Source organism: Podarcis muralis, chromosome 13, assembly GCF_964188315.1.
Source record: "Podarcis muralis chromosome 13, rPodMur119.hap1.1, whole genome shotgun sequence".
Taxonomy (NCBI): Eukaryota; Metazoa; Chordata; class Lepidosauria; order Squamata; family Lacertidae; genus Podarcis; species Podarcis muralis.
This window is the reverse complement of record NC_135667.1, coordinates 56,550,031-56,576,135: the sequence shown is the minus strand read 5'-3', so window position 1 is coordinate 56,576,135 and position 26,105 is coordinate 56,550,031. Positions and strand designations below refer to the sequence as shown.

Sequence of the window (26,105 nt, the reverse complement as noted above, 5' to 3'; positions counted from 1 at the left end):
CCATAGTCATGTTAATGTTAAATGCAGTTTTTCAGTTGCATTTTCTACTTACAGAAAACTGTGGTAGTGTTGGAAAAGGATCGAAAAAGGGTTTGGATGTAGCAGCAGGGAATGCCTTTATCTTTAAGGAAGATAAAGAGAAAGATGTTACTTTCAGAACACACAAAGAAAAAAAATGAAGCGAAGCACTGCAAGCTCCAGCATTATGTCCGACATACCAGAATGGTTTATAACAGCACACAAATTAACTCTCACACCCTGACACACATGCAAAAGCTAAGGGTGGGGATTCAGAGGTTCACAGAAAGAGAAGGTGGGCTGCTTTTATTCATGCAACCTGTTTGAGAATCACTCCTGAAGTACACATTATATAGGCCACAATTGTAAACAGTTTTGATCTGCTCAAGAATAATAACAACGTTTTAACATACCAGGAAGGTCTGCAAATCCTGTCATGCTACAAACCTGTTTTCACTTATTTTAGTTAGGAAAAAAAGAGTGCAGAAGGCATGTTCTCATAATGCTAGAACTCCTGGCTGAATGAAGCTGAATGTTGGGAGGTTCGGGGTGGATAAAAGAAAAGCACTTATTCACACAGCACAGAGTTAAACTATGGAACTCGCTTCCACAACAGGCAGGGACAACCACCAACCTAGATGGCTTTAAAAATGGATTAGATAAACTCATGGAGAAGGAGAGGGCTCTCGATGGCTCCCAGCCACAGGGGCCGGACTCTGCCTCTGAATCCCAGCTGCTAGAAACCACAGTAGGAGACAGTTGCTCTTGTGCTCGTGTTCTGCTTGCAGGTTTCCCACAGCTTCTGGTTGGTCATTGTGAGAACAGGATGCAGGACTAGGTGGGCCAGTAGCCAGGCCCTGCAGGTCCTCTTCTTCTATTCTTATGAGTCAGACCTGGAATGGTCCCTTCTCATAAGAGGAAAAGTGAGGGAAAGACTTACAAATGCACATACCTAGCATTTACCATTGTGGTGTTACAAATACATTCCCTTTCAGTGTTTTGTACTGTAACAAATGACTTCAACCTCAGCCAAACTATAAGATTTATATATCAAAGCTCCTTGACCAGAACATGCAGGATTGAGTCTAAGAGCCATAAATCCAGAAAAAGAATGCAGTTGGCAGATTTATATATGAACTCCACCCTCAGCTGAAAATACAGGTTAACACACGAAAAAGTGACTCAACACTTTGCTTCAAAGATGGAGAACCTGAGCCCTCCAGATAGCATTGGACTCCAACTCCCATCAACCCCAGTAGCCATGGCCAGTGGTCAGGGAAGAGGAGAATTCTATTCGATCAAAATTTGGAGGGACACAGGTTTGCCTGGCAATTTTGTTTGCCATGAGAACACTGTTGCTATCCCAGTGTTTCCTCAAGTATATAATCTCTGTGCAAGTGCTTAAACAACCCTGATTGGAATGAGGTTCCTAGGTGTATACACACAGAGACTTTATCAACATAAATGGTTATTCAGGCTTTGCATGTTTGCTGTAGGAAACAAGTGTGTCCCTGCCCACAGCAAACATAAAGATCTTGTGAAAGCATTTATTTTTTTACACTAGGTTAAGTGCTGTGAGAGGCCCTTCTTAATATTACCTTCAGCCTAACTTCAACTCAATGCCAACACTTCTTTGGGCACACAGAGATGCCCAGATGCCCCTACCTTGGTGCAGATCACCTATTGGGATTAAGAAGGATATTAAATAGGGGCGGGCATCAACCATTTCAATGCTTCAGGGGGGAAAGCAAGATTCAGCTCAAAGCACTTTGGAGGTTGTTCGATTCAGCTCATGTGGAAACAAACCTTTGTTTCTTCCCCATTAACTATTATGGAAAAATAAAAAATGACTTATTGCCAGAACTGGATCAGATTTGCAAGCATATTAGTGCCTCCTGAGTGGATATCTGCCAAATTACAAATAGGTCCATGGGTGTGTGTGTTTTTTGCAGTGGGCACTTTTATATTTATAACTTGAAAGGAACTGTCCTATAACTTTTAATTGTTTAGCAAAATTGCATAGAATTTGCAGGTATCTGCCAAATGTCAAATGAACAGCAGTACTGTTTTCTCGGTAAGGGCAGCCTTTCTGTTTCAAAGTGGTTTCAAAGGGATTCACTTAATCCTTAGTCCTAGAAAGTTAATGGCAAGATTTGAATTAGGAACTCATTGGTTCATAGCTTTGGGGGGGGGGATTCTCTCTCTGCCACTTTTTGATCTTTACACAACCTTTTTAATTGCATCCCATGTGAGTTAGCAGTAGTCGGAATCTCATGGAACACAAGCTCTCTGACACTTTCACTGCTTTAGTAACGTGGTCTTTGAAGAAATAAACATACTAAGTAGAAAGTGAATTCAATGAGTTCCTAATTCAAATCTTGCCATTAACTTGATTTTTGAATCTGCAGATAATCCAGACATTTTCTTTGTCGTTCTTTTGAAAGGACAATTTAATTGCAATACATGCAATACCTTGCTTCTATTGTAATCACCATCTTTTAAACTGATTTATGAGTGGAGGCATACTGAGGGAGCAGACACTGGGAAGTGAGCACACACTCTGAACAAAAAGGGAAAAACAAGCACCCAATGAACCATCCCTCCAACAGTCTCTTTACCAGCACTACCCCACAAGAGGTAACCCCACCTGAGATGACACTCTTGCATTCCTCCAACCTTTCCCCACAGTGCCCGTATTTTCAGATCAGGTGAAATATTATTCAGATCAGAGTGAGCTAACCTCCCATATGCTTGCTTCATCCAATCTGTTCCTTCTCCTCTAAGGATTCACCCTCCCCTGCGGAGATGGACATCAGATGCACCAGGCGAAGGGAAGCAGCTGAGCCATTAATTCATGCAGAGACCACTCACCTTGATCAAGGGAACCACTGATGCAGACATGACATCAGTGATGGAAAGCAGGGGAACTGTACTGCAATTATTTTTAACAGATCACATAGCCCAAGACACAGCAATAAATAGCAAAACCCAGCTGTACACATATATAGTCATCCCTCACAGCTGAAATTTCTATGAAGTCAGATGATTGAAGCTTAAATTGCTGGTTTTTGACTGACTTTAGAATAAGGATTGTGGAGGAGCAAGAATAACTTTAAAAAACAAGGTGTCCCATTTAAGGTCTTGTGGGGGAAGTGGCTAAGATTGCATTTATTAATGTGTCAGTTGGCAACTTGAGGTTGTTAGCACTCTGAACAAAGCTTTGGGAAGCATTTCAGTATCCACAGCCTGTTGCAAGTGACACCCAGGTTTCCTGAAAGATCGTAATCTCCCTTCATGAATCTTTCTAGGTGCCAAGATCTTCAGGTGAGAACCTTATCTTGGTCCCATCAGCATCAGAGGCAGTGTTAATGGTGACACAGAGAGAGCCTTTTCTGGAGCTGCTCCCAGATTGTGGAATTGCCTCCCAAGAGAGGTTATACTGGCTTTCTTAGGACTTTCCTATTCAGAAAGGCCTTTGAAAATCCACTGGGCTCCCATCACAGCAATTGCTGTTTTAATGCTGCTTCTAATGTGTTCTCTTATATTTTGACCTGTTGCTATTATAACTGTGTTTTTAAAACATTGTAAGCTGCCTTGAGTCCCAACTTTGGAGAAAGGTGGGATATAAGTACATTTAATTAATTAGTTACTGTAGCTTTTGTGATTTCTCACTGTTCAGGGAAATGGGGAACATGTGCAACAATATGTATAACCCATTCTCAGGCTTTAATAGACTTATTGTTTCTGTTTTTTGTCTTGATGAAAATTATGTTTTATGTTTATGATTTTTGTCCTGCAAAACGGTAACAGTGAGAAAACAGGCTGCATATACTGGATGCCCAGCCGTTGTTTCTCCACCACAGGAGGAGCAAAAGGGCACTTTGGCCTCTTATTCAAAACATCTGCCTCCTAGAAAACTTTACTAGGAGTCAGAAATTCAGCAGCATTTCTCCTGCCTTTTTTATCAATAAGAAATTAACTTCCACTAATATTTTTCATTGTCGGATGACTCAGTAATGCAGCAGCTGTGGTGCTGGTGCAAGGAGTCATTTCAGAGTCTAGGCAACAGGTTTGTTGTTGTTTAGTCGTTTAGTCGTGTCCGACTCTTCGTGACCCCCTGGACCAGAGCACGCCAGGCACTCCTGTCTTCCACTGCCTCCCGCAGTTTAGTCAAACTCAAGGCAACAGGCTAGCATCACCCAACTACCATATTTTGTCTGAGAAATGCACATGCTGGAAAGAAAAGCTATCATCATTTAGTGGACTGCTAAGTACAATTATAACTACCGTAATTACAATCTGGAAATGAGAAATCATGGTTACCAGGGTGAGAAAAGAAGATTGCATCTATACTGTATATAAACAGAGCTGGATATTAGGTATGTACACAAATGTGGATGCATATTTAAAAGCACATTGGACTCCATATCCCATTTAGAGCAATACAGTGCAGACAGACTGTATCTTCTCTTGGATGTATACAGTGGTACCTTGTTCTATGAACTTAATCCGTTCCTGAAGTCCGTTCTTAAACCAAATCCATTCTTAAACCAAGTTGCGCCTTCTCTAATGAGGCCTCCTGCCGCCGGTGCCCTTCCACCCTTCGGCTTCCATTCATAGACCAAGGTAAAGTTCACAAACCAGAACACTACTTCCAGTTTTGTGGAGTTCATAAACCGAATAGTTCGTAAACAGGGCTGTCTCTAAACCGAGGTGCCACTGTAGTCAGCGTTGCATAGAATCTGTATTATCTTTATATCCATGGCTTCCAACCCAACTAGTAATATGTTTCCATAACCTTGTTTACACAAGGAGTTCCTTAGCTGGATAACAACAATTATCTTTAATTTTTGCAATGTCAGTGAATGCAAATTAGCATTGATTCATTTTGCGAGACTTACCATCATTTCCCAAATAAAATGCAGTTTTTCATTCTTCCATATTATACTTTTCACCACATCATACTGGTTTATCAAGAGAATGGAACGTGCTGTTCTCTGAAGGAAGTATGACTGCATACTTTCGATAGGAACATTATCTCCTCCTATTTTCACACATGGGGGGAGCGGACACACACTTACATTTCTAGGGACAAAGCCACAATAAATGTTCATGGCAATCATTATATAAGTTAGTGTGCTGTTTGTAGCCAGGGATTTGTGCGTTTCCCGATTCTTAAGGAGCTGAGGGGGTTTGCCATGTAATATGCGATGCCATATGCAATGGCACAGATATCCATCAGGTATAGAGCAACAAGCAGCTTTTATAAACTAGAAACCAGAGCTCTAAATCTACAATGGGGGGAAATCCACATTCTGAGACATTGATGTGCATTGATTGTTTTGCTATTAGCCATATAGAATCTAATTAAGAAGCTGCAATTTTAAAGGATGCTTCATCGGTGAGAGGCACTCCACAGAAACTCCATAGAAAAGATGAAGAAATCTGCTGTGACACAAATGAAGCGAGTGAGAATGAGCCTCTATGTTCCAATAATTTTGCTCCCTCCAGTATGGTCCTTTATGATACAGTGGAAGCTTTTATTGAAAAGGGCTGGTAAGGTCAAATTGCCTATTATGCATGGGTGATAGAATTAGTGTCTGCAGAAAGAGATGGAGAAACAAAGGAATGCATTAGACAAACTGTTTGCAAGGTCAAGAAAGCATTCCGTCCATATAATTATACAGTGATGGACCAATACGATGATGCTGCAGTCAGCAGATGTCACTGAAGGGTTGCTTGCTTGCTTTTTTCTAATGAATTTTATGGGAAGTGAGGAACTTCAGAGTGGTTGATCTCCTTCCTTACCTTTAATTCCACAGATCATATGGCAGAAAAATGTTTGTTGCCAAGTACACTCTCAACAGGGAGCTGTAATCAATCATTGCTGAGTGTACCTGTGTGATGGACTTGTTTCAAAACGTGTTTCCCTCAGGAGCCAGCTATATGTTATGCACCACTGGGCACAGAAAAGCTTCCTTTTGATTTTGACTTTTTTAAAAGGAAAAGCAGCTTCAGAGGGATCAGTTTAGCACATGGGTAGGCAAACTAAGGCCCGGGGGCCAGATCCGGCCCAATCGTCTTCTCAATCCGGCCCATGGACGGTCCGGGAATCAGAGTATTTTTACATGAGTAGTATGTGTGCTTTTATTTAAAATGCATCTCTGGGTTATTTGTGGGACATAGGAATTCATTCATTCCCCCCCCCCAAAAAAAATATATATATAGTCCAGCTCCCCACAAGGTCTGAGGGACAGTGGACCGGCCCCCTGCTGAAAAAGTTTGCTGACCCCTGGTTTAGCATGAAGAAATGGTGAGATAGCAATTGGCCCTTTCTGCATCCAAGTGTTTCTGTTCCCCAAACTGTATCCTCAAGCTTTTCTAGGAAAAGCTATGGTAACGGGGATTTAACTTGTACATTTTGTACATGCATACAGGCTGTCCCAGGTTCCTTTGGGAGGAAGGGTACACTATAAATTGATGAATGAAGTGGATTGAATGTAAAATACCCTTTATTAAACAGCCTTGGCCCAGTATACCTGAAGGAGCGTCTTCACTCCCATCACCCAGCCCAGACCCTGAGGTCTTCCTCTGAGGGTCTTCTGCTAGTTCCCTCACTGTGAGAAGTCAAGTTACAGGGAACCAGGCAGAGGGCCTTCTTGGCAGTGTCACCTCCCTGTGGAACACCCTTGCATCAGATGTCAAGGAGATGAAGAATTACGCAACTTTTAGAAGACACCTGAAGGCAGCCCTGTATTGGGAGGTTTTTAATGCTTGATGTTTTTATTATGTTTTTAGATATGCTGTAAGCCACCCAGAGTGGCTGGGAAAACCAAGCCAGGCAGGTGGGGTATAAATAATAAAATATATTATTATTAATATTATTATTATTATTAGGCTGAAAACCTTCTCCACGTATAGAAGGACTGCTTCTGAGCAAAAGAGCACTGTATGATAAAATGGACAAACTCTGACTTCCATTTCTGTTCTGCACCAGGAATGGACGACTCCCTCAACATTGCAGGGAAACACAGACGGAGATTAAGAGAAAGATGGGAGTAAAAGTATCATTTGGTATTTGAATAATTGTATTAATTGGTTATGAATTGGTATTGTTACAATTGGGCTATTATTGGATTAATGTTGGGAAACTAATAAAAATGTATTTGGCTCTAAAAAAAAAAAAAGAACCGACTCTAAAGTTGGAGTTAGATTTGTCCTAGTTCTTCTGTAAGAGTCTGTAAAATTAGCATGAATGCAATTTGTACGATGCAATTGCATTTTGAAGTCTGGGGCTTTGAAAAGGCAGGGCTTGCAGTTCAGCTGTGGCACTGGGGTTATTTGCCCTCCCTTGCTTGCATCACTGAGGTATTTTGTATTTTTATATATATACTATATAATCAAGACAGACAAAGGGAGATAATGATTATTTATTTTTAAACCAACTGTTTTTAAAGCTGTTGTGGAGAAAATGTGTGTGTTTGTGTGTGGGGTGAAACTTAAGTGGATTTACTTTTTGGAGTACAGGACACCTCCCTGAACTCAGAAGCATTAAACAATCACCACCCAGTGGCAAGTGTCCCCTTTTGGGACAAGGTGCTTGAAAGGCATGCTTGGAAAATACTAGTTCTCTGGATCCATTTTAGTATGGCTTCAGGCCTGGTTAGGGCGTGAAAACTGTCTTGGTTGACCTGGGTGGTGACATTTGTTGGGAGAGACGAGGGAGGAACTGAACCCCTGCTCATTCTTCTTGACTGCTTGGTGGTTTTCAGTACTGTTAACCAATGTAGATGTCAGGAGCAACTCAGAGAGGTGGGGATTAGGGGCACTGTACTTCAGTAGTTCTCATAATTCCAGTTCCATTTCCAAGAAAGTAGTATTGGTGGGCCACTGAACAGCATTCTGTCTTGTCCTCTATGCTCTTTAACATCTATCTGAAACTGCTATGAGTTGTCATCAGGAGATTTGGAACAAGGTGCCACCAATATATGAATGCAATTCAGCTCTCTCTCTCTCTCTCTCTCTCTCTCTCTCTCTCTCTCTCTCTCTCTTCCATCAGAATCAGGTGAAAGGTTCAGGTACTAGAATGCTTGGAGATGGTGATGGGCTGGCTGGATGTGCAGCAATAAAGTGAAAATGAAACTTGGAAAGAGCATTACGTGTTCTTGTTCTCAAGTGTGGGAGCTATACAGTGGTGCCTCGCAAGACGAAATTAATGCGTTCTGCGAGTTTTGTCGTCTTGCGATTTTTTTCGTCTTGCGAAGCACGGCGTTGGGAAAGTTTTGGAAAAGCTTCAAAAATCACCAAAGTCTTTAAAAACCTCAAAAAAGGCTACCACACCACGTTCTATGAGTTGCTCCTCGAAGTCAAGTCGCAACTGTATTAACGGTTTTAAGAAAAGGGAAACAAACTTGCAAGACGTTTCCGTCTTGCGAAGCAAGCCCATAGGGAAAATCGTCTTGCGAAGCAGCTCAAAAAACCAAAAACCCTTTCGTCTTGCAAGTTTTTTGTCTTGCGAGGCATTCGTCTTGCGAGGGACCACTGTACCAGGTTCACCAGCTAGGACCCTTCTCCGAAATGAATTGGCCACTGTAAGCCATCCTGCAGTCACCTCCAGATCGGTCTGTTGCAATGCACTCTACATGGGACTGCCCTTGAAGGCAATTAATAAATTTCAAATGATCCGAAAGGCAGCAGCCAGATTACTGGCTGGGATTCCATTTAGAACTCGCATCATACTTATTTTAAAACAGCTGCACCAGCTGCCAATTCCTTCCTTCCTTCCTTCCTTCCTTCCTTCCTTCCTTCCTTCCTTCCTTCCTTCCTTCCTTCTAGCATTGGTGGTCTGTTTCATGGAGCAGCATGGGATGCATGGTTACTCCTCTCACAACACCAGCATCGTTTCCCAGCACCCAGGTAGCCAAGGAGGCTCCTCCTGCTTTGGGCCCTACAGTCTGGTCTGCACACAATGGGGAAATTAAGAGAAAATTAACCCAAGTTAGCGAGTGTTGGGCCCCTTAGGCTTAAACTCAAGCACACTTACAGCTGGATAACCTTGGTTCTTGTGAAATTAGGTATATACTGCCTGTGATTTATATTACAAACCTCTTGATTGTAGAGAGAAATTAAAACAAAATGGCAGTTATCTGGTGAACAATAAGAGAGGGTGGTGGTTAAAGTGGAGTTTTAATCATCAGGGCTCTCCCTGCCCCGCACACCAACTCCTCCAAGCGCCTATGCATGCTGCCTCCTCTTATCCCAATTTCCATCCTCCACAGCCTTGCAAATGCCATGCCATATCCCCTTTTCTGTCCATTTGTCTGCATTGCTTTGCTTGCATCCTTAGTGTAAGCGTGGATGGTACAAACTATGGGCGGGGGGAAGGGTCAGTCAAATGTTGAGTGGAATGTACACGGCTCCTTTTATTATTTGCTCACAAAGTCAAAGTCACTGACTCTCAAAAATGAAACTTTTGGAACAAGGAACAAGGAACACCGGTCCATGAAATTAATAGGCATTCCAAAAGAGCTGCTTGCAAATACAGACATACCAGAATTGCGTAGTGCAATGCACAGCCTGATGGTATCCCACAGAGGAAATGATTCTAAGTTTAAAAAAAAAGCAGACATTAACAAGGTGGCAATTACTACTTGGTCTGGTTGTGAACATGGAGATGGAGGCTGCAAAGATGAAGACATGGTCAAAAGTTTTAGTTTATGGCATTTGTTTTATGAACACTCACTCTTGGCAACATTCTTAATAGCCCAAGATTCTGTCACAGGCCTAAAATAAGACAATATATATGTGTACGAATTAAATGTGCGACTCCTTCTTACTTGAAAAATAAATCAAAAAGCAATTGCCTTCAGGGTGTGCGTGTGTGTGACCAAAATCATGAATGCTGTTCACAAAATTATTTTTCCCTGTGGAGTGGTTTCAGGGAAAGCCCCTCCCCCGCCCCAGAAGCTATTTTCTCCAGGAGAGAATCTGCCATTGGTGACGCGACCGCTGGCGCAAAAGCAAGTCCAAGCTTTAAAATTCAGAACAACCATAGTGTCCTGTTACAAAAAAAACAAGAAGTGAATGCATACAAAAATCATATCAGATCACTAGAACGATACAATTTCCTCCTGGTTTGACAGTATACAAGCATTTGTCGGCAGTTTCTCAAGCTGGTTTCAAATAAATAGATCAGGAATCTCTACAGGTTTAGTCTAATTCATGAAAGCCAGAATCACAACAGAACTAAAATAATAGTATTGTGTTCTGAAGCATTGTAGCTTTTTCCCGTGCAGATTTAAGAAATTCTCTGAGACATAACTTCCAGGGTTGCAAAATGAAATCATTTACCATCGGCGTGGCTTCCGTGAAATCCATGAGCAGATCTCCAGGTGCCAGGGCAAAGGGACCTCCAGTGTCTGCAGGGCTCTGAAGCACAGTAAAAATTCAGGAAGTGTTAATGGAGCTGAATTGTAAACAAAAATAATTTCATTTGAGAAGATGAACTGCAGGAAATCTAAATTCTGTATTCACTAGCAGTGTCAGAACCACAACAATAACTGTAAGAGAGGCAGTGCATTTTTCAACTCTTCTTTGGCCTCCCAATTCAGGCGCAAAATAGAGCCTAGCTCAGCCACCACAGTCCTCCTTATGCCTGACCCATGCAGTACAATGGGGCTGTGGGGTCTTGTGTTAATCCCATCCAAAGATTTCAGTGCTCCTCCAGCTCTTGCATGTGTTGTGGAATAACCTCTTTTTTAAATACTGTTTTAAAATATTTATTTTCATGGTACAGAAGATAAATTTCGAGAAAACAGTTGTTACAACAGTAAACAACAAATTACTTGTCCTGATGAAATTACAGACTTCTGTCAGGCCATGTGTTAAAGTTTCATTTGATTACTCTAAGAGATCATGCCACATTTTCCCATGAGTGCTGGGTGGATTCCTGCCACTGCCTGAAGAATTTATGTATTCAATAAACATTTGCCATAAAAGAGGAATATGGATTGTGTTTGCCCTTTGCTGCTCTCACCTGGCATGTTAGTTTCTCAGCCAGTGCTATTGACTGTACTCTTGTTAGACCAACACCGGGGTTTCCAACATCTGGCTGTCTCCATATGGGCAGCTGACAATAGAAAGGCTAAGAGGTCATCTTTGGAATAATCAGGAGCAGGCAGGATCCTGAGCCCAAGCAGTGCTAGCGCAGGGGACACTTCCGTGGTTTTCTTGTATATTCAGCTTATTTCTTTGAAGGGTTTGATGATGTCTCACCACCACCACATATGGAAATATGTACCCTTGACTATGCATCCCCTCCAACAATTGGAATTGACTTCCTTACACATTCGGGACAGTCTCACCGGCGTATAATGCTACCTATGCAGAAGTTTTAATGAAGCTTCCCTTATTTTTGCAGAAACTATTTGCACATCTAGGTCCATTTCCCATGGCATTTTTGTGAACAATATTGCCATATTCTATCCCAAGTTTCTGAGTACTTCCACTTCATCCATCAGTCCCTCCCTGTCAGTGAGGACCAGGTCCAAGATAGATGATCCCCTTGTTGCTGCTTCCACCTTCTGGAAAAATGACATTGTTAGCGAGGCAAAGGGGAAATTATCAGACGTTGCAGAGCTTCAGTTGCAACAGATATCGGGGAAATTGAAGTCTCTCATGACTGCTATGGATCTCCTTTTTGAATGTTTGGTAATCTGCTTTAGGAAGGCATCATCCAAGTCGTCAGTCTATAGCAGACCCCCACAGTAAGGTCACTCTTGTTTCTCTCTCCTACAATTTTTACCTATATTTTCTCAATCTGCTTTCCATGTTCCAGGTCAAGGATTTCTTCACAAGTGTACACATCCTTTACATGTAATGCTACCCCCCTCTTCCTGTTTGGCCTATTCCTTTTGAACAGATTATACCCCTCCCTCAATCCCTACATTTTAGTCATGGGTTCCATCCCACCAAGGTTCACTAATGCCTATCAGGTCATATTTGCCACCCTGAATTAAAAGCTCCAATTCATCTTGCTTGTTTCCCATACGCTATGCATTTGTGTAGAGACAACTAAAACCATGAGTTGTTCCCTCCAGCTGCTTCCTTCTTGTAGTTTCTATACTTTAGTAGGTTTCTGGAGCACCACCTCAGTTTTTTGTGCATCAATGAAGCTATTATCCCCATTACCAGGTATTTGTCTTTTGTCTGTAATGTTGTTTCTCTCCCTCTCAAAATCTAGTTTAAAGCTCTCCTGATCAGGCTTGTGAGACTCTTAGCTAGTCAAGTTGAACATGAGACAGAAAGTTGAACTTGCAGGGACTCCTTGGCATTTCAGGCTTGGATTAGCAGAGGGGAGATTTTCAGTAACAGCAAGGAATGTGAACCAAATATGCTTATCGAAGACAACCATGAATTTATGAGTTGCACCCTTACCTGCTGCTGAGCCCACATTTTAACCCACCCTTCCAGTTATCTGTATGTACCTTTGCACATGATGAAAAATGTCCCTCCGAGTTTGTTCTCTGTGACACAGGAGATGCTGAGGAGTGTGATGGCGATGCCCCAACCGCTGCTGCAAGCGCTGGAGGAAGGTCATCTTCATCACTGGGTTGTTAAAAGTACAAGAAACTTTGCTCACTACAATATTTTTAAGTACTCATTTTCATGGGGAGGATAACCTAGAAAACATTTTCAAAAGGTCTACCACTTGTTTCTGCTCCCCTCTTCAGTTCTGCTATATTTTCATTTGTGTTTTTCTGAAAAGTGTGTCACATACACACACACTAGTTGCTGGTACAGGAATCTCCTAATGCACATACAGAGTTGTACATATAGGGAGGATGGATGCTGAGGGGGCTCCGACCAGGGCAGAACGAAGGCATCGTGACACCCAGGGCGGGGCGTTGCTACGTAGGGCGCATGTGTGGTGTTGCTACATACGATACATGCACCGTACATAGCGATGCCGCACATGCACTGTACATAGCAGTTTGCCAGTGGCCATATGGACAGGGCCGGGATCTTATGCTGCAGCCGCGAACAGAGGGTCCTCTACATGTGGCTGTAGCAGTGACAGAGGGATCCCACCACCGTCCATATGGCGCTCAAGCTGCACCGGCGGCAAACCACTATGTACAGCGCATGTGCAGCGTCATTACGTACAGCGCACGCGTGCGACACTGCACATGCGCTGTACATACTGGTTTGCTGCCAGCGCTGGGATCCTCTGCTTGCGGCTGCAACTGCGGACAGAGGATCCTCCACATGCGGCTGCAGCGGCGCGATGGCTGCTCGTGCCGCGGCAGTGGGGTGAGCCTGTTAGGATTCTTGCTCCGTGTTTGCAGTCATGGGATTGTTGTCTATCACATGGCGGTGTATGTTTTCATTCCACAGTGTAGGAAATGACGGAGACAGGATGTTTTGTACTACTGTGTTCCGGAATATAGGACTATTGTCCTTTGTTCTTTCTCTCTTTGCTGTTTGATGAGAAAGAGGAAGGAGCTAAGGCAGGATGCTCCGAGTGTATGATATGTAAATAACTGTAGATTAGCCAAAATGCTGTGTTACTGAGTTTTGTTATGCAAACTGTGAATACTCTGTGGATCCCTAAGTGTGCTGATGCTTCTTGGTATCAGTTGCTGTGATGTTTGGGCTGAAGAGAGCTTTTGAAGGAGGGAGAGAACATGCCAGTCAGGCATATGTCTCTGCCAGAGTCCTACACAAGAGTAGGACAATCCTAACAGAGCCCCTGCAGGATGCCTTCTTGTCACCCCCCCCCCAAAAAAAAACATGGCACCCGGGGTGGACCACCCTGCCCGCCACCCACCCCGTTGCAATGCCCCTGGCTCCGACTGCTGCATTAGAAAACATCTAAGCGTTTTGTTCAAGAGATTATATCAAATGACAATATAAAACAGCAATGCTTCCATATTGGTTGGAATTTTTTTTGGTATTTAAAGCTCCACTTACCATTAACATATCTGTAGGTTACCGTATGTATTTATGGGTGACAAAAATTGAGGTGCTTCCTTTCTGATTCTCACCAAATGCATTAATTATACAGCTATAAAATCACTTCAAATGGTTTGGGGAAACCCTTCTCACTCCACCCTTCCTTGCCAAGATAAGTCTCCCATCAACCCCCAATCCCCCCCCCCTTTCACACACACACCTTGAATACGTGAATCTTGCCACATACAAAGCCACTCCTAGCTGTGTCTGAGGAGTCTCAGCCTCCAATAAAAACCAGGTTTCAGGGGCACCAAGAGCAGCTCCTGGCTGCCTTCCTTACTCCTCCTCAGAGCACACAATAACCCATGACAACACCCTCTTTCCTAGGGCATTATAAAACAAAAAGACTATTTTCTGTGTTAATTAGATGCTATATTAATGCAAATGGGCAGGTTTTAGTTCCTTGACCTTGTTAATCTTTATTTTGCACCAAGGCTGCTGACATTCTTTTAAACTTTCCCCTTCATACGCAGCAGGAATAATTTGGCTTTATCCCCACTCTTGCTAGGTGAATTTGTTTCCTTGTACTCATTTGTATGGAAGTGGAATTTTCTCATGCGGCTTGCCAATTGAGTAAATATTCTCAGTCACTTGAAAATAACAACTGCAGGCTAGAGAAGAAATTTAGTTTCACACATTCTGGCTGCAAGCTGGAGCACCAGACATTTGCCCAATTAGCTTCCTTTAAAAGAGGGTCACCTGCATTTTAACTATTTAAAGGCCTTTTTTAAAAAAATGAGGGCATGGTCACTGTTTCTTGTATAGAAAACTCTTGTCATGTTCAATAGTTGTGAATGAAGCTTCAAAAACGGGCATGTTAACACTTAGATCTGCATTCTGCCACTTGTATCAGTCTAATTTCAACTTATATTGCAATATGTTCCTTTTCATACTCATTAGAGAAATGTGACTATAACAAATGGCTAGTGAAAATAGTTGTGATGAGCGCAAGCAAAGTGAATGGCAATTCCAGAATCGTTTTCATCGCAGTTTAAAACAAAGCCAACCATAGGAGCCAACTCCTGGGGGTCTTCATCTCCCAATAAAACATTTGAGGGGGGGGCTGGGGCCCCAAATTTGATGGGCATTGCCATTCAAATGGAGTTCATGCACTGTGTCATGCGATTGATTATGTGGGGTGGGGCTCACCTGCCTCCCCCCCACCAATATTTTATTCAAGCTGGCACCCCTGAAGCCATCATCAGTCTGGAGACTAGTTGCACAGTTTTCTGGATTCTTAATCATATATTGAGGCAAACAATATTACTTCCTTCCATTTTTCATTTTGTAATTTTTTTAGCAACAAACCATAATAGAATTTCAATGCATTACAAACATTCAAATGCTCCATGTCAAGCCTTAATCCCAAATAAAACAGTACATACGGAAGTGTGTGTAAGTGGAGACAGAACTTTAAACCAATAAGCACATTGTGTCAATATAACTAGCTTGTGTTATCGTTACATTCAAGCAACAGCAGAAGAAAAATCTGTTGATGTACCACAAATATACCCTTAACTAAAACAAAAAATGTTGAATGTGTTTCTGTTGCTACTACAATGAATTGTGTTGTTCTAAATGCAATGCATGTACTCTTGGCATGCAATAAATACTCTAATTTTTAGAGATAAGTCAAAATTTCTCAGAAGACCTATTTTTTGAGATGTTTCTTTTCCTCCCTCCTCCCCCTTACTAAAAAGCCAATAAACATCTCCAGATATTCTCCCCCATTCTCCCTCGATGCCCCGCGATGCCCTGGCATAACACTAGTAGGCTGGAGCTACATTGATCTTATAAACGTTATTAAACATAACGTTCTATAACACTCAATGGCAGTTTCCCTTTGCTGCTCTGCAGTCCCTCTCAGTGGCGTAGCGTGGGTTGTCAGCACCCGGGACAAGGCAAGTAATTTGTGCCCCCTAACCCGTGGATTTGCGCCCCCTAACCCTAACCCCCAGATGTTGCGCCCGGTGCGGCCGGCCCCCCCTGCACCCCCCACGCTACGCCACTGGTCCCTCTGGTGTCACATTTTAATAACACATTTTAAGTTATAAACTTAGATCTGATCTAGGTCTGAGGTATTATGCAAAATGGAGGCCAGGTTGCCCAGCCAACAAAATAGACAGTTACACCAAAAAATAAAAATAAAATGAAATAGCCTTGGGGTGGGAGGCGGATGAAGCTGTACCCTGGTTGCTGCTTGATGCCAGATTCTAGTTCAACCCCCTGCAATGTTTTGAGGACTGTGAGTTTGGCAAGAGCCAGGACATGGTGAGGGCAGAAGTAGCGGGGGCTGGGGGGGCCTGGCTCTTGCCAAACTCAGTAGGAGCTGGAGCACTTCCTCAAAGCATTGCCGCCCGGCTTCTTCATCTGTGGAAAACAGGTTAGTTATGCCACCTGCCGGGACACCTCCTTTTGGTTGGGTGGGCAGGGTGCCACCTTTTGCACTTCCACTGACCGAGGCAGGAGCTTCACCCCATCACAGGTGAGCTGGCTCTGTTTCTGAGGGAAAGGCCTGATGGGGGTGGGGTATAACCTGTTGGACTCAGGGTGGATGGATGGGGAGAAGGATGGTGGAGGTGGGGAGGCATGTCTCTGTGAAAGGAGAGAGAAAGAGAAAGAGGAGTGGCAGAGAGATGAGGGACTTTCCATGGGTCAACCGTTCTCACTGCAACACCATCATTGTGTGTGTGATCAATATTGTGTGATCTCCGTAATCAGGACCAGCAGGACATTGCTGACTTCGCAGGCCAAGCCTGAAGTTGTCTGGGGGGTGGGGGAAGCAGCACTGACGAGACTCTAAATTTTGTATTATGCCACATCCCAAGCTGCCATTTTGTGACTGGCACCCACAGCATTCAAAATGTGCCTACTGAACCGAAAGGTTGGCAACTCCTGAAATGGACCCATAGGGGAAACACGTCTGAAACAGTGTACAGCAGCCATAACTGGAATTATACTCACAAGCTGTACTGCCTCATCAGTTTCCTCACCCGTGGTGCTTTAACTTCCTGCTTCTCAGGTACACTGCTTGTCTGTGTTGTCTCTGGCCGTAAAGGGGCTAGATTTCTAAATGAAGAAGAAGAAATAAATTTTAAAAAAGACAAAGTTAGGACTTCTGGGAGAAGATATCATTTGTTCGATATCTTAGGTAGGTAGATACTTAGTAGATACTTAGTAGATAGGTAGATACATATCTCAAGTGTTTGTTTGTTTGTTTGTTTGTTTGTCTGTGTGTGTGTGTGTGTGCGTGCGTGCATACACATCCACACCCTACTATGATTTTATTTAATTGTATGAATTGTTTTCATGAATTTGTTGTTGTTTGCTTTATATGCTGTTGTGTTTGCTGTTATAGATTGCAATGTTTGCTGTTTTTTAATGCTATTGTGAATATTGTGAGCTGGTTTGAGCTCAACATTTGTTGCTGGAAAAATGGAATACAAATACAGTCATACTTCGGGATAAATACGCTTTCAGGTTGCGCTCCGCGGTGACCCGGAGGTAACGGAGCACGTTACTTCCGGGTTTTGCCACTCGCGCATGCGCAGACAGTCAAAATGATGTCACATGCATGCACGGAAGCGATGAAACGTGACCTGTGCACGCGCAGATGCGCTGTCGTGTTTTGCGTTCCGTTCGGGATGTGAACGGAGCTCCAGAATGGATCTCGTTTGCATCCCGAGGTACCACTGTATTAAATCAACTCAAATCAGCTACCAAAGATCATCTCTTTTTCTTTCTACACTCCACAGATCCCCCTCTCTCTTCCCAAGAGCAGCTTTTTCTCCTCCATCCTAGACCACAGTTGCTCTTCTACCTCTCTTTCTGCCCAAGCGCCTTCCAAAAGCCCACAGTTTGGGAAGCTAATCTCTCACTCCCGAAACTCAAAGACAAACCCATGCAGACAGGCAGGTCCATGGAGCAGCTGGAGAAGCACCCCCCTGCTTCTCTCTTCCACACCCCCCATATTCAAGGAAACTCCAGGGATTCCCATCACTACCACTTCCACTAGGCAGACCTATGGTCAGAGGAAAGCCATCTCCACCACGTCTCCTCCCTGTATAAAATACTACATCTGGGCACTGAGCTGCTTGCCTCTGCTCCTGCCGCCTCCATCATGCGGAGGGGCAGATACTGGCTTTGCTGCTGCTTCTCTGCCCCACCCAATGCTGTAAACATATTAGTTAATATCCTAGAAGCCATTTCCTGGGAAATCAGCCTGGACCAAAGGAATTTAAATTACAAGAGAGGAGATTTCAACTCAACATGTAGAAGAAATTCCTGATCATGTGAGCAACTAGAGGACCTTTGAGGTGCCTTCTAACCCCAGTTTTTATGTAGTTTTAGTAACCAGTTATCATACCATTTCAAGTTTTTTAAAAAATAAAGAAGTCATCCAGCTATTTAGTTTCACGTTGAGTATTACTCCTAGGGTTGCCACCTGTTCTGGATTATACAGGATTGTCCCGTATTTCAATGTAAAATGCTACGTCCTGTATTTCATGTCTTCTCTCTCTCTCTCTCTCTCCCAAGTTAGGAATCCTCTCCAAATACATGTGTTTGAAAGGGTGTGTGAAAGGTCAGGTATTTAAGCTCTGGGTAGCCAAGCAAAGTCAGATTTGGAAATTCATGTGTGTGTTGTGTATGACAAATTCTAGAGGGGCCGTCCTGTTAGGCTGCAATAGATTGTAATGGATTGCTATGAAGTCACTTCAGCACCAAATGAAAATAAGCCCCCACCCCCACCCCCACTGCCATGCCCTGTCCTGTATTTTGCCAGAACAAATGTGGCAGCCCTACCCCTCCCCCCCCCAAAGGAACACACAAACTAAGATACAGAGTTATGGAGACATGTTATGGAGAAAAGCAAAATACAGATAAACATAACAGAGAAGTCTAGTTTAATCTTGCTATGGTCCAATATATATTCCAAGCTAAATATGTCAGAAGTGCACCTTCTTCTAAATTCATTAAATTGTGAGTTGTTTTTCGAAGCTTCTGCAACAGAAATTTCTATTCTGCATGTGACCTACCTACTCTAATTACACATTAAATACACTAATTTCGTCAAGTTGCATTTTCTTCTAAATGTAACAACAGCGGTAGAATATATTTAGATCATAGTTCCGTTTATATTTCACAGATCATTACAAATGTGTAAGATTCTGCACTGCTAATGAATTTCAAAAGCTGGTCCCAGCATTTGGGGGAACTTTCCAGTGCTGTCTGACAGGGACAGCACATTCAAACAAGTTCATTTAAAGAGAACTCTGAGCATTCTCTGCATCAGATGTTCAACACACTGGGGTACCTGAACAGGAATAATCATTATATTGTTGGGAGTAAATCAGCAGCACTTGCTGTATCTTGTGGGGGGAGAGGTAATAGACAGAAAGGCAACCTATTCCTCCTCTACTGATTTCTTCTTCAGTGACTACTTGTTGATATGTAGATTAGTTTTTCTCATGGAAAATGCTAATGAAGCAGCACAAGCAAGACTTTATTTATTTATTTATTTGTTTGTTTGTTTGTTTGTTTGTTTATTTAATCGATCGATCGATCAATTGATTGATTGATATACCATCCTTCATAATATGATCTTAGGGCAGTTCACAGACTAATAAGTAGTAGTAGTTTGGGGAAATGGCCTCATGAGCCAGTTTAGACCCCTTAGTGGACCAAGAATGGCCTTGTCCAGGGTTTCCCTACCTCTGGGTTAAAAAAAATTTAATGAATAATGATAGCTACCATCAGTGGATAAAAGCTGACTATGCTGAGCCAACAGTTTGTTTTAAAAAGAATATTGCGAGCACATGTTTAAACATTTGGCATTCCAAACAGCCCAGACGGCTTTCGTGTGTGTTCCATGAAAGTAGTGGCTCAACAAATGTACCACATGACAAGTGATATTAAAAACAATGACAGTCAGGAAAATCAAAATAGGCTGATCAGAAATGCGAGGCAGCAAATGTTTCCTTTCTTCAACTTCACAGGTTTTGGAGCACATTTCAATCCACACATACACACACTGGCAGAGGAGTTTGTTGCACTCATCTGATATGGCAAGGCTCCAGTAGGCATTGGCCAATTATCATGATTTAAGTATTTGTTCCATTTGAATTTCTCATTCTCCCAGGAGCCAAAAGAGTGGCATTGTAATTTTATGAATTCTCATATATATTTATTCCACCCTTTCTCCAAGGGTTTTTGGGCAATATATGTGGTTCTTCTTTTTATTCTCTGTGGTAGATTACCGGTATGTTGGCAGGGAGTGACTGACCCAAGATAATCCAGAAAGCTTTCTGGCAGAGGAGAGATCTGAATCCAGATCTCTCCCACCTCAATCGTCACAATAACCCTGCAAAATAAATTAGTCTGAGAGAGATTACGTCAGTAACTTAACAAAATTAACAAAGGCTACTCAACAACTATTCAAAGGCTATTTTGCAACTCAGTGTGGATTTTAACCTGTCGATATCCAAACCAAACATTCTACTAGCCAGTGTACCACATAATAAATGCCTCAAGAATAACGTTGGCTGGTTGTATTGTTATGAATTTGTGGGTGACAGATCCTCCCTTAACTTCCTGGGTCTAGGGTGTGTTGGAGTTTAATCAATGCTTGGAGTATTAAAATAGGCTGCCAGAGGCTGAATTTAGCAGTGTCAATTTACAGGCCAAGCCAGTTTTTCTGTGTTCAGGAAATCACCTGGGAGAAAAGCCATCATCATGGAGAACAAAAGGAAGGTAATGAGTGATTAACAAAGCAGATAGCAGAGAGGTGTGAGCCCCTCCTTCAGAGAGGTAGCTAGCAGAGAAAAGGGGTCTCTCTGTTAAAGGCAAGGGGCTGCTCAGAGGGCGGAGGGTAAGGGCTGATTTCTGATGCATCCAAGACTGTGGCCATGGGAGAAGCACTGCTAGAAGCCCCTCCATCACAGCCTCAGGTTATAGATGTATGTGTAAATAAACCATGTATCACAAAGGCAGTCTCCACTGTGCCTTACAAGCCCTGGAATCTCTTACCACTTAGAGATTGGGGAGGCATGGAAAAGTATATTACACTCTTCCCCCCCAAATGGTCCCACATGTATCTCAAATGGGGAGGAGGAAACTGGCAGTGGAAGTGCAGCCCTTAGAAGGACCCTCTTTGAACATTGTACTCTAAGAATTATTATGTTGGAAATGGCCCCAACTATCACAAAAAAAGCAACCATTTTCTCATTCCAGCATCAATCTGTTCTCTTTATGGCATCTAGTCTGTGCCAGATTCTAGCTCTGCCAGATTCTTGTTTTGCCAGAGCTTAATTTACAAGACTCAAATCTGTCTGGAAATCCTATTTCTCCATTTCTACTTCATCAGTCCAATATGAAATAGGGTGAAGTACAATGAAGATGGGGCAGTTTCTCCACATAAAGCCATTCTCTCCCCACCCTTCAACATAAATAGGAAGCATTCCAACTGTTACGGAAAATCTGGGTGCGTATTTGCCCTGCCACCCAGCTCGTCGGACAGAGTCCGCGGGTCCTTGCGGAGAAAAGGGAGCTCAGCCGGACACAGGAGCAAAATACGAAGATCCAAGTTTATTGCGCAACAGGTTCAAAACGAGATTGAACCCCGAGAATGGGGCGACATAAACTTTTAAAAGTTCCCTCCAAGTCCCAGAATACAGTGCACGAAAACGTCATGAATACATTATGGGAAGGTTGGGTTTCACGGGTTACATCATGAATATATTTCACACGTCATGAATATATTAAGGAAAGGTGGGGTTACATTAATTAACATTTGAGATAAGGGAGGGGGAATATGTAGAGCGAGAGATATACATAGGTAAACATTTATTGAGTACCGGTGGTGGCAAGACAATGGGCCAGAGATATGCATCGTCTGCCACCTAATATTGCCCGGAGGAAGGGTTAGGCGAAACGATCCGACAGGATTAAGAAGTTCCTGTGTACGTGTCCTGTCGCTTCGGGGATTATGGAGGTCGGGGTGACATCATGGAGTCCAGAGGGAGCTGAGTTGAATGACACCAAGAGCTAAGAAATCGGAGTTATGGTCGATTTTATATCAATTTCCAAAGGTTTTCTATGTTTTCCGACCCATCCCGTATTGGGGATCAAGAGCGGAAACAGAATGGACACATTGTAGCAAGAATGGATACATTGTAACAAGATTTTGACAGTTTTACGAGGTCTCTGGTTTCGGATCCATTGTTCTCACAGTGGGGGGCCGTCAGCAGCTTGTCAGGGGTGAAATGAGGCGTGCAGTAGCTCCCTGAGCTAGCTTCTGCAGGGCGAATGCATGGCTGTGATTGGCTAAAGCGCAGCTCAGTATAGTGAATGGGGATACATTATGATGTGGTCTACTCACGTAAGAAATAGAGCGAGAGGAAGGCATAAGAAAGACGGGGCTTATTTCGCCCGTATAGAAATAGGAAAGAGAGCCTTTTATTAACAAGGCAGGGGTATAGTGTGGTGCTTGTGCAACGGTGTGGGGGCTGAGGGTTCTAGGCAGAGTTGGGCACTATCGAGGTCATCGCCTCGGGCCTCTTCAGAAAGCGATGGAGGGGAAGGTGGGTGCCCCCCCCCTTCCTCCTTCCGTATCACAACTAATGCATTAATTGACAGCTTCAGTTTCTGAAGCAGCTGTTTTTGATTAGGCACTGAAAACATTCCAGTTCTATTGTAACTAATTATAAAATAGTAATAAACTAATTCCATAAAAGAAGTGACAGTGACCTGAGGACACAAATTTAGATAAATTTGGTTTGGACCACTGATTCTTCCAAGCTAGACCTCTCTGCCCCGGACAGTTAATTAGGGATAGGGGACACACACACACACACACACACACACACACACACACACACATGAATTAGATTATATTTACAGGGAGGAGATACCAACCACTAACATTGGATAGCCTTGAAAACTGGCATGCAGACTGAAGGTGTAAATAGGTGAATAAACCATATTTCTTAAAGCCAGACAATCTCTGCTGCGTCTTCTATTCTCCAAAGGGACGCAGACCCCATGGGCTCTTGCCACCACTTGGCAGAGAGAGGGGCAGGCATCTGACTTTTGTAACAATATTCAAGGTTTACATATTGGACCCTAACAAGAAAGATTTCCACCATTTATTTATTTATTTTTTCAAACTGTAGTCCTAAATAATAGGAATACCCCCCCTTCTCTCTCTGTGTTAGAAAACCTGGGGATGATGGGAAATTAGTTTGCATACCCCCTAGAGTGGAAGATTCCTGCCCTTGGTGAAGAACTTGCTTTTGGGGGGAGAGGGAGCATCTAAAAACTATCAACTAGATTTGTATCCTTGACAAGCATGTACTGCATGCTTTGATGATTCCAATAACTTTCATTCATAATCTGAACCCTGCAAATAAGAATCCACAGACCTGACATTAGGGTCCTGCAGGCTGGAAGCATTAGGAGGATTTGTCAAAGAAGTTTCTTCTTTTCCAACCTGTTGAAAGAATAACTCTACTTTAGTACAGTGTGCAGTAATTTAGTACAGTACATAGATTCAGTATACAAATACAAATACATTTAGCAGTGAGTGCTTACTTTTGAATCAAGGCTAAAACTGTAAAGGTCTTCTCCTGTACATTCCATTGAGAATATTTTGTAAATGAATCACCAGAAATCACAATTGTGTTGTGTAACAAGAACTGGGGGCTTTAGAAAATTGTAGGCATATAAATACTTCAAGCAACAATAACTGAGAAGTAGTGATGGCATTAATATTTACCAAAACTATAGCACATCAGAAATACCGCACAATGTTATTTTATTTCCAGATAAAATTAGACTCATTTTTGTTCACATTATTCTTTAGGCAGCTATTCTAGGCCAATCTACAAAACAATAAACTTTTACTCCAACTCTCACACCCAGCTCGTTATACAAATGTAGTGCTCTATGGGAGCCTATGAGGAGCACACAGCCATTGCTGATAATAATAATAATAATAATAATAATAATAATAATAATAATAATAATAATAAATTTTATTTATATCCCGCCCTCCCCAGCCGAAGCCGGGCTCAGGGCGGCTAACAACAATCAAATAATCAAACAATCAAATAATCCAAAATTCTAAAAACATTTCATTATAAAAATTAATTAAAATCAAATTAATGGCAACCGTTAAGCAAAATTCTGTGCAGGTTGCCAGAGGGAGTCAAGCTGCACCCTGACCAAAGGCCTGGTGGAACAACTCTGTCTTGCAGGCCCTGCGGAAAGATGTCAGGTCCCGCAGGGCCCTAGTCAGAGACAGAGCATTCCACCAGATTGGAGCCACAGCCGAGAAAGCCCTGGCTCTAGTTGAGGCCAGCCTAACCTCTCTGTGGCCTGGGACCTTCAGGATGTTTTTATTTGCAGACCGTAGGTTCCTCTGTGGGACATACCAGGAGAGGCGGTCCCGTAGGTACGAGGGTTCTAGGCCGTATAGGGCTTTAAAGGTTAAAACCAGCACCTTAAACCTGATCCTGTACTCCACCGGGAGCCAGTGCAGCTGGTATAGTACCGGATGAATGTGGTCTCGCAGCGAAGACCCCGTAAGGAGTCTCGCTGCGGCATTCTGCAACCGCTGGAGTTTCTGGGTCAGTCTCAAGGGCAGCCCCACGTAGAGCGAGTTACAATAATCCAGTCTGTAGGTGACCGTCGCATGGGTCACAGTGGCTAGGTCAGGGCGAGAGAGATAAGGGGCCAACTGCTTAGCTTGGCGGAGATGAAAAAATGCCGCCTTTGTTATAGCTGTAATCTGCGCCTCCATAGAGAGGGAGGTATCGAAGATTACACCCAAACTCTTAACGGACGGTGCTGGCACTAATTGCGCCCCCGCAAGAGATGGGAGTTGCCCCCTCGATCCCATATCGTCCCGCCCCAGCCAGAGGACCTCTGTCTTCGAAGGATTTAAATTCAACCGGCTCCCACGTAACCATCCAGCCACAGCTTCCAAATATCTGGTCAGTGTATCTGGGGCCGAGTCAGGATGGCCATCCATCAACAGATAGAGTTGGGTGTCATCAGCATACTGATGGCAACCCAGCCCAAAACTCCGGACCAGCTGGGTGAGGGGGTGCACAAAGATGTTAAAAAGCATCGGGGAGAGTATCGCCAGCACCATCACTCACATGCCTCCAACTCCCCACAAATCTTCCATGACTGCTTTGCTTTGCAGCCCTCAGCTGGAACAAGACCTCATACCAACACAATACAGTGGTACCTTGGTTCTCAAATGCCTTGGTACTCAAACAACTTGGAGCCCAAATGCTGCAAAACCAGAATTAAATGTTCTGATCTGTGAACATTTTCAGAAGCCAAACATGCTCTATTTTGAGTGTTAACGCTTCCAATTTGAGTGCCACACTTCCGTTTTGAGTGTTAGGCTGAGGTCTGTCTATTTTTGCTATTTATTTTGCATTTTTGTTTTTGTGGCTTTTTTGTTTGGTTTTGTGACTGTGTGGAACCAAGTGTGGAACCAGCTACTGATTGATTGATTGATTGATTGATTGACTGCAGTACATTGTTTATTGCTTTCATTTTATGGATCAATGGTCTCGTTAGATAGTAAAATTCATGTTGAATTGCTGTTTTAGGGGTTATTTTTAAAAGTCTGGAATGGATTAAACCATTCTGCATTACTTTCTATGGGAAAGCGCGCCTTGGTTTTGGAATGCTTTGGTTTTGGAACTGACTTCCATAATGTTTGAGAACCAAGGTAACACTGTATATAGGCTATGATGAAAGGAAGTTATGGGTGCTGGATCTTCCCTTTTAATGATGCTCACCAAACATACTCAGTCCATTTCAGGTTTCTTATGTTAGTAGGAATTAACCTTTCCCCATTTAGACCAACTGAATTAAATCCTAGTCTTACAAACAATGAGGTTTTTCAGGGTAACAGTGACAGTGTTCGGTGTTGCAGATTTCATAATAATGTCTTTCAAGTTAATTTGGGGGGGGAATGTGATTGCTGAGGAGTTTAATTTATTTCTCATCTGACTAATAGCAAAGTTTTGATGGTAGCACTGAATCAGTGGCGCATG

General features: G+C 42.9%; 1 protein-coding gene across 3 annotated transcripts in view; it reads right to left on the bottom strand.

Moving 5' to 3' along the window:
- Nucleotides 1-26,105, bottom strand: part of EPB41L4B (erythrocyte membrane protein band 4.1 like 4B) — a 140,559-nt gene that overhangs the window by 9,955 nt on the left and 104,499 nt on the right. For all 3 annotated transcript variants that reach the window (XM_077917669.1, XM_077917668.1, XM_077917670.1), the window contains 4 exons: nucleotides 23,451-23,518; nucleotides 16,996-17,100; nucleotides 12,504-12,624; nucleotides 10,369-10,446 (listed from right to left, as the gene is read on the bottom strand). In XM_077917669.1, coding sequence (XP_077773795.1) covers nucleotides 10,369-10,446; nucleotides 12,504-12,624; nucleotides 16,996-17,100; nucleotides 23,451-23,518 — 372 coding nt within the window. The remainder of the gene's footprint in view (nucleotides 1-10,368; nucleotides 10,447-12,503; nucleotides 12,625-16,995; nucleotides 17,101-23,450; nucleotides 23,519-26,105) is intronic.